This window comes from Sebastes umbrosus, chromosome 14 (genome assembly GCF_015220745.1).
Source record: "Sebastes umbrosus isolate fSebUmb1 chromosome 14, fSebUmb1.pri, whole genome shotgun sequence".
In the NCBI taxonomy this organism is placed as follows: Eukaryota; Metazoa; Chordata; class Actinopteri; order Perciformes; family Sebastidae; genus Sebastes; species Sebastes umbrosus.
In genome coordinates this window covers 13,455,832-13,472,630 of record NC_051282.1, presented here as the reverse complement: position 1 = coordinate 13,472,630, position 16,799 = coordinate 13,455,832, and the positions used below count along the sequence as shown (strand labels likewise).

The 16,799-nt window shown below is 42.3% G+C and overlaps 1 protein-coding gene across 1 annotated transcript; it reads left to right on the top strand.

Moving 5' to 3' along the window:
- Positions 1-5,643: 5,643 nt before the first annotated feature.
- LOC119501284 (palmdelphin-like) lies at positions 5,644-16,345 on the top strand. Its single transcript, XM_037791555.1, has 8 exons — positions 5,644-5,688; positions 6,392-6,443; positions 6,929-7,009; positions 9,165-9,273; positions 11,614-11,752; positions 13,397-13,421; positions 14,017-14,097; positions 14,774-16,345. Exons 1-8 carry the CDS (start codon positions 5,644-5,646, stop codon positions 15,655-15,657), a joined length of 1,416 nt encoding a protein of 471 aa, XP_037647483.1. The 3' UTR covers positions 15,658-16,345.
- Positions 16,346-16,799: the final 454 nt, after the last annotated feature.

Below are 16,799 nucleotides of genomic sequence, written 5' to 3'. Positions count from 1 at the left end.
CCGTAGCTGCCAGTAGCTCCTCAGAGGACAATGATTGGTCCATGCTCTGGCTTGCCAGACACAAATGCATAACTTGAAGCCTGACAAGACAGATTTTCATGTGATATGTGAGCCATGGATGTATAAAGAGAACTGGATACAGCGTCGGAGGTGGGGCTTGTTCATTCCTATGAAAGTTTCTCAGTGGCGTATGAAGCCAAAAACGCTTGACTTCCGAGTATAAAATTACCGTGATCTTCCGCAGTCATTGGGCCCATAGAGCAGGCGCAGTTGCGTTTACTTTCACCCCGCCTCCTAGCCCTCGGTCCGGGTCTCATTTACATGAACGGAGGAAGGGAAATAACTCTGGATTCGGCTATTAGTGTATTTTACAACTTTAGGACCTAACGTACTGGGAAGTTGAAAAAGTTTTGAAAAAAAAATTATCTGCTGAGTTACAGGCGTCTCTTTCCGAATGTAAGTCTATGGGAAAAAGTATTTTTGGGCCCAAGGGCATCTCGTGACGGACCAGGAAGCTCTTCCTGGGGGCTTGGTGATCACGCTATTCTCGCATGATCTTGTGACATTGCGAGAATCCAGCTGCTGTGCAAGGTAAGAGCTTCTGCCCAAGCAGCAAAATATGACCAGTAGGGATACCGATTTCTTGGCTTTAATCTTGTCTTGTTTAAAAATGCAACAATTCTTCAGAAAACACTGCTTTTACATTTCTTCTCTCTCATAAATAAACATTGGCAGCCTCCTGAACGGCTGCAGCTCTAAATGTGCGTCATGTGCATGATGTGGAGAGAGACTTTCTGTTCTGTTCTGTTTTCACCGTGGGGATTTCTCCTGGGTCATAAGCCTCCATGGAATTCAATCCACATCTGTTTGCCTTTCTTTCTTCTCATGCTCCAAACCTCTTCATCTTTGCGCTGTTGGTCCGTGCACTTCTTGTCATCATCAGGCTGTTTTAGCTATCAGGGTTGTCTCACTGTCTCCGTGCGTCCGCAGGAAATGATACGTATGGTCTCAAATGATTAACATCCATCATATAAGGCTGTTTCCACAGGGCTACCATGAGAGTAATGGCATCTGTGAAACACTGGCTACACTGCCAACAAAACATCAACCACCACCCTCCATCACCCATTTCTGATCTCATTAACCTCCTGGCGACACACCCACCGCACATACTGTATCATATCCATATATTCTCTCACTCTGAGGCATGTTTGCTACTGTTTGGTGTTGTAGTGTACATGGCATGTGTGCATTTATGGGCTGAGGCTGCTGTCATGATGAGATAGCAGTTCCCCGAGGGTTGTCTGTGACCTTGTGCTTCTCAATGTTTCACATATTCAACTCCCAGCAGTGCTCCTCCTTTATGAACAGTCACAGCTCCTCATTATTCCTCCTTCATATGTCACAAAGACGCAATGCACGTCCCACCTGTGGACTTTGCCGATGTTTGTTGTGTGTCACGGATCTAATTTGTCTTGATCTTTGTGTTTCCTTTCATCTCCGCTGTGCTTTCTGTGTATCAAATCACTTGGCTCTCTGTGACAAAGTTCTGTCAGTGAGACTATAAAGTAACACTACTGTATTGTCACTACTGCTACTCCTGTAACCCCGGCTCCTACTGCGTTCATCTCCACTTTGACTTCTACCTTTTATATCCCCTGAACACTTCACCCATATGTAATTGTTGAACGTGTCATTCCAAAAGCATGGGCATTAATCTGCTGCGAGAACAGCCTGCGCTCTTCTGGGAAGGCTTTCCTCCAGATTTTGGAGCCTGGCTGCAGGGATTTGTGGGATTTGAATTTCATTGTCATTGCACAGAGTCAACCGAGACAACAAAATGCAGCTTAGCAACTGACTAGAAAGTGCAAACACCAGCAACATGCATATAGATGTATATAAATATAAATGAAACACAGAACACAGAATGAAAAATATGCCAATCTTATCCAGTCGTACATATTACATAGAATGTTGTATAAATGTACAATGTAAACAAAAAGCTAGTGCTTTGTGATTTCCAAAGTGGCTACTGTTGCACTCTGGGATGCCTTAAGAACGGGGCAAAGACAGTCTGAGATGACCGTACCTGAGCTAGCCAAAAGAAATAAATCATACAGTTCAGTGAGAGCTATTTGGCTTACAGTACTTGGATAGCTAGCTGTACCACACTGTAATTTCTCATCTGGAGAGAAAAACTATCAAATCTGGCAATGGTGCCTAGAACGGCAACTAGCGATTAATTTCATCACCGTTTGCTCTGTAAAATGGAAAACAGGAAATCTTCACATTTGTGAGGCTGGAACCAGTCATTTCTTTGCATTTTTCCATGAAAATCGACTTAAACGGTAAATCAATTAACAAAATTGTTGCTAATTAATTTGCTGTCAATTGTCAGATAAATTAATTTTGGCCATTTATGTATCTATGCTATAACTATATATATATTAAGTGTAAAATCATAGAGTATGCTGATAATACTGGCATCAATTGGTGTCATAACAAAAAATCTTCATTATAAGCTTAATTAATATAGCATATATGTTAAAGTAAGACTATGTAACTTTTGCAGTGGCTTTTACAGGATAATGGCAAAAAGGCTGTATATAAGAGGTGGACGTAGTCACCGTGACGTCATCCATTGGTTTGTGAACAGCCATTTTGAAACCTCGAGTTCGGCATTTTGGCCGTCACCATCTTGGTTTTATGGAACCAGAAGTGACACGAGAGGGTGGGGCTAAGTACAACCAAACGCTAGATAAGACATTTTTAAGCAACTAAAATGTTATAGTTAACTTTCATGAACTGGAAACACACTGTGAAAGGGTTAAAGCTGTAAGACGAAAACATGGACAACTCCCAGACTGGACAACGCTGTGGTAGCGACCTGTCATCAAAAGGTAGCCACGCCCTAAAGTATACCCTGCTTTTTGGTCTATTTGACTCTAAATCAGACCATAATTTACTAAATGAACATCATGCTGTATTGAAGAAGACTTGAAACTAGCGATTGAGACCATAAACTCATGTTTACTGAGGTAATAAATCAAGTGAGAAGTAGGGCCATTTTCTCATAGCCCCCTGCTGGCTATTAGAAAGAATGCAAGTTTAAGGCACTTCCACATTGGCTTCACTTTTCAGATCCGGAGATTGACAGCTGGTAAATGCTTAAACTTTGCATAACAAAAGCACAAGTACAAAAGAGTTATAAAGTCAGTGAAGTGATTCAGTAAAGTCAGTTACTCAGCAGTATCTAACTAAAGTTTGCCAATCTTGGCTAGCATTAGCCACCACACACTACTGGCTAATGCATTATTTCTCTTTCAGGTGCTAAATGTGATATTGAGAGCATATCTATTGCCTCCCACAGCTCTCAACATGGTGACGGCGGAGCTAACAGTGCTAACAGTGCAAAGAGTTGCAACATTGCTGACACAGCTAACAGTGTTAACCTGGGCGGGAACCAGATGGAGGGTGCTACGCTTCCGATACAATGCTGTCAGTTGGGACGGTGTTGTTAGCTATAACCATGTATGAGTGGCGGCCGTGAGCTAGCCAGTGGGGCACGCTCAACTGCACTAAAAGGCACGCGCGGTCGGCTATGTAAACAAAGTACAGAGAAGCTCAGATTACAACACACACAGAGGGAGAGCGACTTCATTCTCTGCTCAGGTAGACATTACTCCACTATATCTTTAGATAGCAAATAGTTGTTAGCTGCTAAATGAATGCTCTGAGTGCCAAATAGAGCACCTTTAAAAACTAGATTGCATTACACCAATGGTTCCTAACTCGAGTGTCGGGACCCACCAAAGCGGTCCCAAAACAAGAAGGGGTCCTGAGATGATTAATGGGACAAGAGCAAAATATCCAAAAGATTTTCTGCAACACCAGATTATTTTTAGTTTTTAGATGTTTCTGTAATGTAATGCTGGATATATAATATACACCATATTAAGTATACAGTATATAACAGGGGTCATAAGTAGACATTGCATTGTTTTAAAAGGACACAAGTCAAAGAGGTTGGGAACTACAGCATTACACTGTGTTGTAATCACCCCCTGTGTAATATATGATACTTATTCCCACCGGGGACCAGTACCCTGCACAGAGGTCACAGAGACATCTAATCCATATTATCCCGCCCTCATGCCCAAAGTTATCATGCTGGGTCAGAAAAGTCTAAGGACACATGAGGATTTTTACGAAACACAGCAGAACTCCATCACCTCATTTTCAGATACGGAATGAAGATCTGAAGTTAACGCTCTCTAGTTAGGCAATGACTCATCAGGCAGCACTCGCTCTCCCTTATCTCTGGTGAACTAACAAACAGTCATTAATGGTAAATTATTATACATCTCAAGGGGTCTTTAAGCCGACTGACTTCAAAGAGATGGTGCTGCGCAGTGAGAGGCTTTGATGTAATGTGCATGCAGGATTATGAACCAAGGAGCATTACTTTTATATTAAGCTTCTGTGCATATCCTAATGTCTATGGAGAAAAATTTAATTGAATAGATAACAACTTGATTAAATAATTGCTTCGTTATAGTTCACAGTATGATCAGCATGTTTTTCTTCTACCTTCTTTCACTTGTTTCTCTTTTCCATTTTCTTTCATTATCTTTACTTTTCTTTCTCCGATACCAGGGCGACAGGTATGAAAACAACAGGTGGAGTATGGAGTAAAGTACGCTTTACTGCCTGGACTGCCTGAACAAAGTTCAGAGTGCAAGTTAAACGTGTGAGGAATGCGAGCTATGTATATCTATCTACAGCTGTCTCCCTCCCACTCTGCCTGTCTAAACTGAGACTATGTGAGCCTGGTCTTGGCTGAGATATTTAATCTGTGAGTCAGTGTGTGAAGTGATCAATATCTATGTAGTACAGTGGAGTCTCTTCATCACTCCTCCTCCTCTTTTGTTTCACTGAGTGCTCCTCCATCAATCAATACCTCTTCCTCATTATTATGGAGGGCCGACCTGCTCTGAGATACTGAATGCTGGCAAAGTTTGTGCCCTATGTCACCTTTTCCTCTCAGTGAACTCTTTCAGGGTTTATCACTGAATCAGCTGTAGCAAACGGGCTTTTCCTCGCATCTCTGTGTGGCTTCTTGCATTTGTGCAAGTATGTGAGAGATAATGTGGGTGATCTAGTACACAACATCCAAAGGAATGCTCATCATCATGTGCACACTGTCATCCTTAAAGGATAAAGCTGATGGTGTTCTATATTTTCCTTATTCTAGCTACAAAACTAGCGAAGGACAATTTGCGATTAATCGTGATTAACTATGGACAATCATGCGATTAATCGCAATTAAATATTGGAATCAATTGACAGCCATAATTATAACGTTACATGAATCTTGAAACACCAACACACAAAGTAACCTAAATCTATAACTAGTGTAGGCCTATAGCTACATGTTGCAAAATGACCTGACATCACTTTCAGTCTGAGTCTCACTTCACTCGACCATAAAATGTGCAGGTTGTGCAACGAACTGGCAATCACTTGTTGTGAAGTGAATGCAATGGAACGGAGGAGGGTGTGTGCGACATCTAGTGGCTGAATGTTATAAATATTATCAATAGCACCTTTAATATTTCTATTTTATTTCTTTTAAGGCCCGGCATGGATGAGGCAGAGAAGTACCAACAAAGACTACAAGCCATAGTGGTGAGAATGCCTTTCTTTGTGTTTGTACTTTTGCCCTTTTACTGTCCACTTCAGTCTGCCATAAACCAAGTTGAACTTTCCCCTCATGTCAAAATAATCTCACCGCACCATCGTTGTCTTATGTCACTTCAGTGGAATGGTCTCGCTTGATCTGCACTGCCTGCAGTGAGCAGGCAAAGAACATTAACTTTCTGGCCAATAATCAGTGATCTGTGAAATGAAAGGTTGGAGGGCCTGAGTGAGTGGAGCCGGCTTGACCTCTCTCCAATGTAAAAAATCCGTCCAAAACACGAGTGACCCACTTCACCAGAGACGGCGAGGGCCTGGAGTGGGCCTCGGCATGTTTAACGGTACAGATACAGAGTCAGCACACATACAATGTGCTGCGTCACTGAACTATTTCTCTCGGCATCCATGCACTCCGCCAGCTGTATCTCCCCGCTTTAATCTATCGGTCACGTCACCTAAAAATATCCCCCCTCTCTCTCTCCGTCTCTCTCACTACTCTGCTTTCACACAGAAGAAGTCCTTGTCTACAGGGACCATGACTGCAAAGGGGAGTTACTGAGGAATTAGATTAAAAAGCGGGTGTAACCCACCACCATAAGTACAGTGTTCTTGGATCAAGTTCTGTCTGTTGTTAGTGGAAGAAACGCAGCAGTTGCAGTTGTTTTAGTTCACTGCTTCTTTGGAATAATTCAAGTTTTCTTGGCTGTTGAGAGATAACTTACAGGAAGACTCCTCAGAAGTGAGGGGTAAGTAGTGATAACATTCCTAGAAAATGAAATAGGTTGTCTTTTTTGTGTGTTTGATTACAGAAATGAGAATGAGCAATGTAAATCTTAAGGCAGCGTAGACAATCTGTTGCTTTCAATAGTTTTTACATCTTCTGTGATAGCTGCGGCAGGAAAGTGGGGAAAGTTGGCACTGAGTATTGGTCAAAAGACACTGACTGTGGAGGTCCTTAAGTGTAAAACAGTGAATTTCATCCTGCTTTCTCAGCTGTGGTATGAGATTTTCTTTCACAGTGGTGCCACTGGCTCTATAAACTCTTAAAATTCATAACCACCTCATAGGATTCCAGAGATTTCCCTCTGATTTAACTGCCTACTTATCGCCCTTCTCTTTGATGACATACCTCAACAACGGTGACAGGAAAGACCACTTCACTCCAGGAGTCTTTTCCTTTTTTCCTCACATTCCCTCTTCAAGGATTTAACTTTTTTTCTTCTGTCACCAGGAGAGGCGTCGGCAGCAGGAAGAAGAGTAGAGGCTGACGAGGGAGACAGAGGAAGAGTGGTTGAAGACAACCCAGGAAAAGGTGATTTAAGTGACACTGTTTTAAGTTTTTCAATGAAGCAAATCCTTCCCACTTGGAATTCCAAACTGTTTAAAGAAAAAGTTTGACATTTTGAGAATACGCTTATTCACTCTCTTACAAAGAGTTAGATGAGAGGATTGGTACTACTCTCATGTTTACATGTTTGATAAATATGAAGCTACAGCCAGCAGTCGGTTAGCTTAGCTTAGCTTTGCATAAAGACTGGAAACAGGGGGGGAAACAGCTAGCCTGGCTGTGGTAACAAAATCCGCCTACCAGCACCTGTTACCTAACCTGACCCGCCAGATGATTTGTTACACAGAACCATCTGAGAAGCAGTCACTGGAAACTGTTTGGAAAAGGGCAGGCACTTTCAAAGAATACTTTTTACGCAGGTGATTGGATGAACCATTTGTCAATCAAACTCTCACCGAAGCTAGTCAGGGGAAGAGCGAAAACTTTTTTTTTACATTGAGAAAAGCCTTCAGTGCTGTTCTTTGCTGAAGAAGTGCTCTTGCAGCATAACCTACTACGCTAACCTCTTTAGGAGCCACCATTGTTGTTAAGAACCAGTGGGCAACCTCCAGGTCTGAGAAGTGAAGCCAGTGTGGAAGTGCCTTAAACTTGCATTCTTTCTAACAGCCAGCAGGGGGCGACTCCTCTGGTTGCAAAAAGAAGTCTGATTGTATAGAAGTCTATGAGAAAATGACCCTACTTCTCAATTGATTTATTACCTCAGTAAACATTGTAAACATGAGTTTATGGTCTCAATCACTAGTTTCAAGTCTTCTTCAATACAGCATGAGGTTCATTTAGTAAATTATGCTCCCATTTAGAGTCAGATAGACCATAAAGCAGGGTATGCTTTAGGGTGTGGCTACCTTGTGATTGACAGGTCGCTACCACGGCGTTGTCCGGTCTGGGAGTTGTCCCTGTACCAGCTTGATATTCACAGTACAGACATGAGAGCGGTATCAATCCTCTCATCTAATTCTCGGCCACAAAGTGTATTACACATTTTCCCCAAAATGTAATAATATTCCTTTAATAATGAAAGCTCTTTTCTTGTAGGGCTGGGATCTACCCATTTTTGTTTTCATTGTATTCCCTCCTTTCCATCTGCTTCATGTTAAAAATTGACCACTGGTGTGTCCCACCCTCATGTAATGTCATGTCTCATGACTGCTGCCAAGCTGAGCTGCTTGCTAGCTGACGCCTTGGTCGAGTGTTCTGGGTGGGGTCACTTGGACTTCATCCCGACTCTGATTTACTCATAAACAGCAAGCAAGTTATTTTCAGTTGCATTTGATGTGCAGGAAGCTCACCGATTTCCTGCACCAGAACCAGGGATCCCTTGTTACTATGTCAACCTGCCTTACAGGAGGAAATCAATGTAATTAAAACCACGGCTGTTCCAGTGTTTGAAATAATGTGGCACTGTTAACCGAGAGAAACTGCAAGAGGGGAAGTGGTGATGACAGAAAAGGAGGAAGAAGGACATTATTTTAACATGGGTTGGGGATTCTTTGCGCTGAGCTGTTTTGCGTCACATTCGCTACTTCACTGTTCCCTGCAGGATATGCTCTTTTGAAAAATAAACAACACTACATTATCTATGTACTCCAGTGCCACAGCATGCACACTGTAGCAGCCTCCCACACAAACAGCGTGCAGCACATTTCTGCTTTCTTCAACCGCACGTTGCCTCGGGGCAAGTGCATTGCTAGCGGCAGGGACAGACCATCCTCGCTGCAGTTGAATGAGTTTAGCCTGAAGATACGACAACGCCTTCTTCATCTTCGTGGCGGCTAAATGTGAGGCAGAATTTGTCACTTTACTGCTCCCGGAGTAGATGATGGTAGTCACAGCATCTCCACTGCAGCTGCTTGCTATTTGTTTTCTCCTGGTCCCACACACCAAGACCGAGGCCCATGCATGGATACATGACAGATCTGTGTGGAGAGTCAGAACAATCAAGAGTTTGGGGCTTCAAGTGTTTGAAAAAAAAAGGCATTGTCAGGTTTCAGGTTGTCACTCCGGCTCACGCCATAGCCAGGCATGAGTGACAGATTGTATCTCAACTCCAGGAGCAGGATGTCTGGAGGCTGGGGGGCTGTGGCACAGAGCTGTGACACCTTTTCTCTGTCACTCTCAGACAACAGCAGTCTGCTGGCCTTACTCATCCTGGGCGAGATCCAAAATGGCAGCGCCGCAGGACTCGTTCGGTCTGTAGAGGAGCCAAAATGGCAGAGGAGCGCTGCCAGGTGGCTAGCTGTGTGTCTTGATCCCCTGAATGATCGCTTCTGGTCTGTGTCAACACAGGCAGAAGGCTTGGTGTGCAATGTGTTTGTTTTCGGTTATGTCTCTGTTTTTCTGTTGTGGAATATGCTGTAACAGAGCTGACGCTAACAGCGACAGTCCAATCATAGCTTAGCATCCATAACTAGGCACAGCAGGGCTGTTAAGCTTTGGGTTTCTCCGCATGCTAAAGCAGAGTGTAGCGGGCTGTACGGAGCGCGATACTCTGTATCCAAAACATTTGGAGGGTGGTGTCTTGTCATGTGCTCCGATGTAAGCTGCAAACGTTAGCAAGTCAGGCTAACTAGCTGAGTGCTGTCAAGGTAATATTAGCGTCTCTGTCCTTGTCCAGCAGCTCCAGCCAACACACAACCCACAACCCAAGATAGCTAACACTTTGATTAGTCCTCATCCTAAAAGCCTCTCTCTTGTAAAGTTAAAAATGAAAATATACATTTGAAAATACGAACGAGAGCGTTAGCTAAGCAGACAGAAATCTTGAATCTTTGAAACATACTTATCATACTGTACAGTACTAGCACTAGCTAGCTCTACACTACAACAAAGAGTATAGCAGCAAAGAGACGAAACTCCGGTGTTTGTTTTAACAGCCGCTGCCACCATTTTGGACTGAAAACGCTTATTATATTTATTATATTTTATTGTTCAACACAGGCCATTTCAGTAGAATATGACAACAGAACAGAAGTTATTTTGTTTTACTTTTGTACAGCATTTTTTAGGCGGACGTTTTACTGGCATCCGGTAGTCCCTTTCAGTCCAAAATGGCGGAAGCGTAGCTTTGCTGATGGGTGCTGATTTTGCAATGGAACGAACTGTTGGCTTTCACTTTTTGGCAATATACGTTCTTTGACTGCAATACAAGAACAACGCTGTTTCTTCGATGTTTCGGACACGGATCATCAACTGATGATGTTAGCTTTAGCCTCAATCTTTTAGCATATAATTTTGTAGCCGTCAAGTGCATTGATATGGTTTTTACTTTAAAACAGGTCAGTTTGGCACGTTAAAAAGTCATCTAGGAATGGCATTTTCAACTAACTATCGGAGCTAATGTTAGCTTAATAAGCTAGCAAGTTACAGCAGATAGCACTTGTAATTTTAAAGAGATCGTTCGGGTCTTTTGAAGTGGGGGTTGTATGAGGTATTTATCCATAGTCAATGTATACAGTACCTACTTTAGATGACAGGAGTACCAGCACGGAAGCAAAGTAATATACTGCTGTGGACACGGATGTCAGCAAAACGTATTTAGACATCTAAAAGAAAGCCCCCCCTAAAAAAAAAAATCAATATCAGTTTAAGTGCACAATACATTTAAAATATGTTCACTGGTTTATCTTCCTGTGAGACAGCTATACAGTCTATGTTTCCGACAGGGAAATAAAGCTGTTATCTAGCAACCAGACTCCATTGAAATTTTTTTTACCTTGCAGAACATGGGAGTCGCTGGTCTACCACTGCCTCGATCGGTTAGTTTGTTTGTGTTATTGTGTGACTTTGGAGTTTTAAAGTGTTAGTTCGGATTTACCAAAGTCACACAATGAAACAAACTAACTAACCGATCGAGACAGTGGTAGACCAGCAACCCTCCTGTTCTGCAGGGTAGGTTTTTTCAAAGGAGTCTGATGACTTTAGCAAGAGCATAGATGGATTCAACAGCTTCTGTTCCCCGTCGGAAAACAGCTATCTCAAGGCAAGGTAAACCGGCAAAAATATTCTAAATATAGTGTACACTTAAACTTATATTGATTTTTTTAAGGTCGCTAAAATACATTTTGCTGCTGCCCCCTTCCACAGCTGTACATTGCTTTGCTACCGTGCGGTATCTCCAGTTTGCTTCTCCAAACTGGGGGCGTGCCGACTGCCATCTACTGTAGGTAATACACTGACTATGGATAACTACCTCATCCAACACCACTTCAAAACACCCGAACTATCCCTTTAAGTCTATTTAGTCTGCACTCTGCTGGCACTCAGATAACAGATATGCAAGGGTTCACATTTCTAAAGATATTATTTGCCTTGAAGCAGCGAGTACAGTATTTTCGTCACAGATACACTTCTATATTGACCATGACGAGATCAAATAGGAGGCAGCCATGTGACAGTTGGTGTAATGGATTATAGCCAAGGACATAAACGTACACACACACACGCACACACACACAGCTAAGACAGTGTCTCTTTTTTCTTGGTCCGCTGCTCTGAATCATTTATTTTATGAGCTCTATAGTACATCTTTTTGTGTTAACAAATATTACGTCTGTGCCAATGTGTGTCAGGGAACAAACCAAAAGTCAAAAGACGCCCGAGGACGAGGAGGCAGCTGATGCCAGAAAAGAGGAACAAGCCTCACAAGAAGAAAACAAAGAGGAATCTGTCAAGTGTGCAGCCGCAACCAGAACACACAGCCACTATCAGGTGAGATGTTTCTACAGTGCTATAAATTCACACACAGGACAAAACAGCCTTGAATATATAGCAACTCCTGGGAGAGTGTGATATTTTATCCGACAACATCCAGGTTTTCTTGCAAAATGAGGTTTGAAAATTTAGAGACAGATTAAATAGCCCCAAAATATGTTATGATTTGAGCTGCTGTGAAGGCGGTGAGGAAGTAAACACAGCATCCCCTTTAGCTTAAATTCTCCTCAAAGGCTGAACTTTGTAGAGTCTCAACTAAGATGAATATGAAATATGAGGAAGCAAAATGATCTCTTAGGTCAAAAGATGCAAATGGAATTCAGTTTGGCCTCATGCCACGTCCCGGGCAGCCGAGTGTTAAATAAATAAACGTTACAACAAACAGAAAATAATCTACTAGGCTGTACAGCTGGGGATGTGAGCGCTTCGAATTATGTATCATGAATAAAAAATAGAGAACAGAGCTACCACATAATGATTTATCGCTGCATGAGTAAATCAACACAGAATTTCAACCCTGAGTTTGGTGAATAATGAAACAAATGTCCTCCTTGTTTTCAGGAAGTTTTCATGCATATCATTTGTGTGTTTTGAACTTAATATATTTTAATTAGGGCTGTTAAATCGATTAAAATATTTAACCACAATATAATCACATGATTGTCCATAGTTAATCCCAATTAATTGCAAATTATCTCACTTTTTTATCTGTTCAAAATGTACCTTTAAGGGAGATTTGTCAAGTATTTAATACTCTTATCGACATGGGAGTGGACAAATATGCTGCTTTATGCAAATGTATGTATATATTTATTATTGGAAATCAATTAACAACACAAAACAATGACAAATATTGTCCAGAAACCCTCACAGGCACTGCATTTAACATAAAAAAGATGCTCAAATCATAACATGGTAAACTGCAGCCCAACAGGCAACAACAGCTGTCAGTGTGTCAGTGTGCTGACTTGACTATGACTTGCCCCAAACTGCATGTGATTATCATAAAGTGGACATGTCTTTAAAGGGGAGACTCGTGGGTACCCATAGAACTCATTTTCATTCACATATCTTGAGGTCAGAGGTCAAGGGACCCCTTTGAAAATGGCCATGCCAGTTTTTCCTCGCCAAAATTTAGCGTAAGTTTGGAGCGTTATTTAGCTTCCTTCGCGACAAGCTATGACATGGTTGGTACCAATGGATTCCTTAGGTTTTTCTAGTTTCATATGATACCAGTATCTTCACTCTAGCTTTAAAACTGAGCCCGCACGTTGCGTTAATACGTTAAAGAAATGTGTTAGTTATTAATACATCAGCCTACATTTATCATATATGCATCATAGCATGTGGACTTTAAACTGCACTGTACAGCCCAAATTTAGCTCAGTGTAAAACAGGCAACCAACAGCAGGACTGAAATGGCTGTTGGGCAAAGTAGTCTCAGCGCCTTTTGACATGCTGGGACTAAGCTTGGTTCAACACTTCTCTGATGATGGCTGTGAAATATTTATGGCAGGGCACAAGTTGGGGAGGGCTCCAGAGAGGAGGGGGAGGCATGTGTTTAAAGTTGCAGACTCTGTGTCTGTTTTAAGTGTGTGGCCATGGAGAGCACTTAAATTGTCTCCTTTCTTTTGCCCGCAGGCTGGCACTGACGAGGACGTGCAAGGTAAGAAGTCAGCTGGGCTGTAATCGTCCTTAGTTTACCATCCGCTTCTATCTCTTCTTTGTCACTCTCATAACTACGCCTTCCCAGCATCTATTCTCTCTTGACAGATGATAATTTACCAGAACTAAGTCTTTGCACGAAGAATAGTCATTTAAATCAGGGTGACAGAATGGAGCCGCTGCTGAGAAACGGCTCCATTCTGACTTACGTGCTGCCTGCATGTGACTCATTCTTCTGTATAAGAAACACCATGAGGGCAAAAGTTTAGCCCAACCCTTTTCAGTCAATGTGCACAAAGTCACACAGAAGCTGGGAGTGAACAGGGTGTGAGAGTATAAGAGAACAGCCGACGTAAGACAGAAAGCATTCGACACATCATTAACTAAAGTATGGACATGGTATGCAAAACAATTGGATATTTCAGTAAATAGAGAGAAGTGTACTGATGACTTTCTTCCATAGACTGTATAAGAAATGGACGTAGTCATCGTGACGTCACCCATTGGTTTGTGCACTGACGTATTGAAGCCCTGAGTTCGGGATTTTGTTAGTTTTACTTCAACTTACACTAGAATGTACATGTTTTCTTTTTCAGTGAATAAAAAAGCTGAGCATCACTTCTCCACACAAATGGCACAAAGGATGTTTCATGAAGGTGGGCAAGAAGGTCGATCAGGTGAGGAACAGGAATAGACTTTGTTGTAACTTATCAGAAATGCAGATGCTCATTATTTAGTATTGTGTAATGACAAGGCACTGAGGATATACTGAGGTCATGTATTCAGTATCTTTGGCTCAAATTCTGGTGGTTCGAGTTCCCTGAAGATCAGAATAAAGGCCCTCAAAAGTCTGACTACAGCCCTTTGTGATTAAGTGAACGGAACCAAAATGTTTTTCTGTGGAAAATGATAAATATACAACTCAAAAAACAGCAATTTCGGCTACAGAATATGTTATTTGCATTAGTCTCTCTAGTCTCCTCTTGCAAATGATGACCCCTCTATTTAATGCCACTCTACCCTCAGGGTATGACTTAACGATGGGACGTAGGTGAAAGGCCGGAGAACAATGTTATATTTAGCCCACTTTATTATTTCTGTTCATTAATGTTTTATGCCCGCTTGAGGGCTGTATGGAGTAAAAAGCTCACTGCATTTGGCTTATTGTGTCTCTATATTGTATATTGTGTCGGCTCATATTGGTTACACAAAGCTCCGGTCTTGACCTGGTTTCAACCTTTAATCCTCTCACCTTTTAAACAAACCCAAGCTTAAGGTCAGTTTGTCCTGGACCGTTTGTCCTGAATATTTTATCTTCATAATATCAATTCTGTCCCGTCTCTTATATTGCAGTCCTGGGATCGTTGGCAGTGCAGGTTGAGAGAGACCCTAAGACAGGTGCCACCGTCGTCAGGTCAGTTGCCCCCATGCCCACACCGGCTGGTGTGCCGACGGCTACCAGTGTCTTCGACGATGGCAGGAAGAGTATCCACGCTGTCGGTGGGTCGGGGAGTCAACCTTCGTCTGAAGAGCTCGGGCAGATCTTGAGCTTTGTCGATGGGGTTGGTATGAAAGTGCTTCTGGATGAGGTCACAGTCACGCCAAACAAGGCGGAGGCAAAGAAAGAGAAAGCCAAAAGAGCTCCGGAGGGAAAAGTCCTGTCTTTTTCTACCCGTAGTGCCATGTCAAAGGAGGACAATGCGCAGTCAGACAGCTCTAGAGGCTACAGCTCTAGAGGCTACAACGCGAAACCTAAGCTGGGGACAGACGACCGTCCTATAAGGATGGGAAACAAGAAGGATGAAAAAGAAGACAGAAGCGTCATGGCGGTTAAAGACAGAAGCGTCATGGCGGTTAAAGACATCGCGGGAGAAGTAGGTAACGTGGAGGATCTAAAGTTGGAGGAAGGCCCAGTCACTCTTATGTTCATGGGATACGCTGATGCTGACCAAGACGACAGCCAAGACGACAGCCAAGAGCAAGGCATGCTCACCGTGGAGCGAGTGATCATCACTGAGGACGGAGATGTCTTAGGACCTGAAACGTCTGCTTCACCTCAGGCAGGGAAAGAGTCCAAAGTTTTTCAGGACATTGCCCTGGATGGAAATGGGGCAGGAGGAGTTAAAGTCCAGGAGGAGGAAGATGATAAGGGGCTGCATGAGTCGTCTTCACCCATTAAAGCAGAGGGAGACATCACATCCAAGCGCAAGACCTGCAAGTGTTGCTCTGTCATGTAAGAAGGTGATTGAGGAGAGAGACTCCCTCATCAGCCTTAATGGTATCATTTGTAATATTTGTGACACTACATGCTGCCTTGCTGTCTAAATGACTGATATGAGAGAATAGACCACCACCTGCTGTGGTCTTACAATGGTTTTGGCTCTGAGCACCCATCACTTCACTTCACATTGCCAAAGAAAGAGACATTTATCAGATTATAGGTCTTTTGTAGCAGCCGTGGACTGACGACAGCTCTGAGGGACTATTCAAATCCACTTCCTCCCTCTGGTGGACAAAGCTGAGAATTTCAACATGCCCTTCTGCAGACATGCAAATATCTCTAATCTCAAATGTGCCTTATTAGCCAAAAATATTCCATATGTTTAACTGTAGTTTGCTCGACGACGAATAGAAAAAGCCAAAAAGCAGAAGAAGCATAACTTACAGCTTTGTGCATCAATATTTCTAACAGTAATCATGGTGTGGTTCATTGTGTCTACTTTAATGTTAATTTGAAAATGTAAAAAAAAAAAAAAAGAGAGAGGGATATTTGTAACATCCTTTAAAACTTTTGAAATGTCCACTACTACTACTCAGGTCTATAGCTTTCACATAGGACACCAATGATGTTTTATGATAATTTGTTTTTTTTTAATGTCCTGAGGAGGAGTTTGTATTCTACAATTACACATGAATTTCACATGTTGAGCTTCTGATTCGGATGTATTTTAGTGTCAAAATCCTTAAACTAATAGTTCAACATTTTGGGAAACTAGTGCAATGCCCATTTAGAATGGGCCTGTTCATAATGGGCCAATTTCTTGGTCTCCGATAGTGCTGCTTGCAGCTTTCTTGAGAACCGCTCACCCAAACAACTTCACACTCGGCACTGCGTGCGGAGGCAATCGGATGAGCTGTTACCGAGAAAATCGAAGGACAGACAGACAGGCAGACAAGGACTCCTTTCATTTAAGATAGATTAGATACCTCTTAGCAAGAAAGCGAAGGTCAAACTATACCTTCAAATTGGACTATTTTAGGTTTCAAACATGCATTAAAGCAACAAGATTTGGTGATTTTTCTCCACCAGAATTATATTCCTGGCATTGTGGGAAAGGCTTTCAAACTGTATTTAGGAACCTATAATAGTATAAGGAGA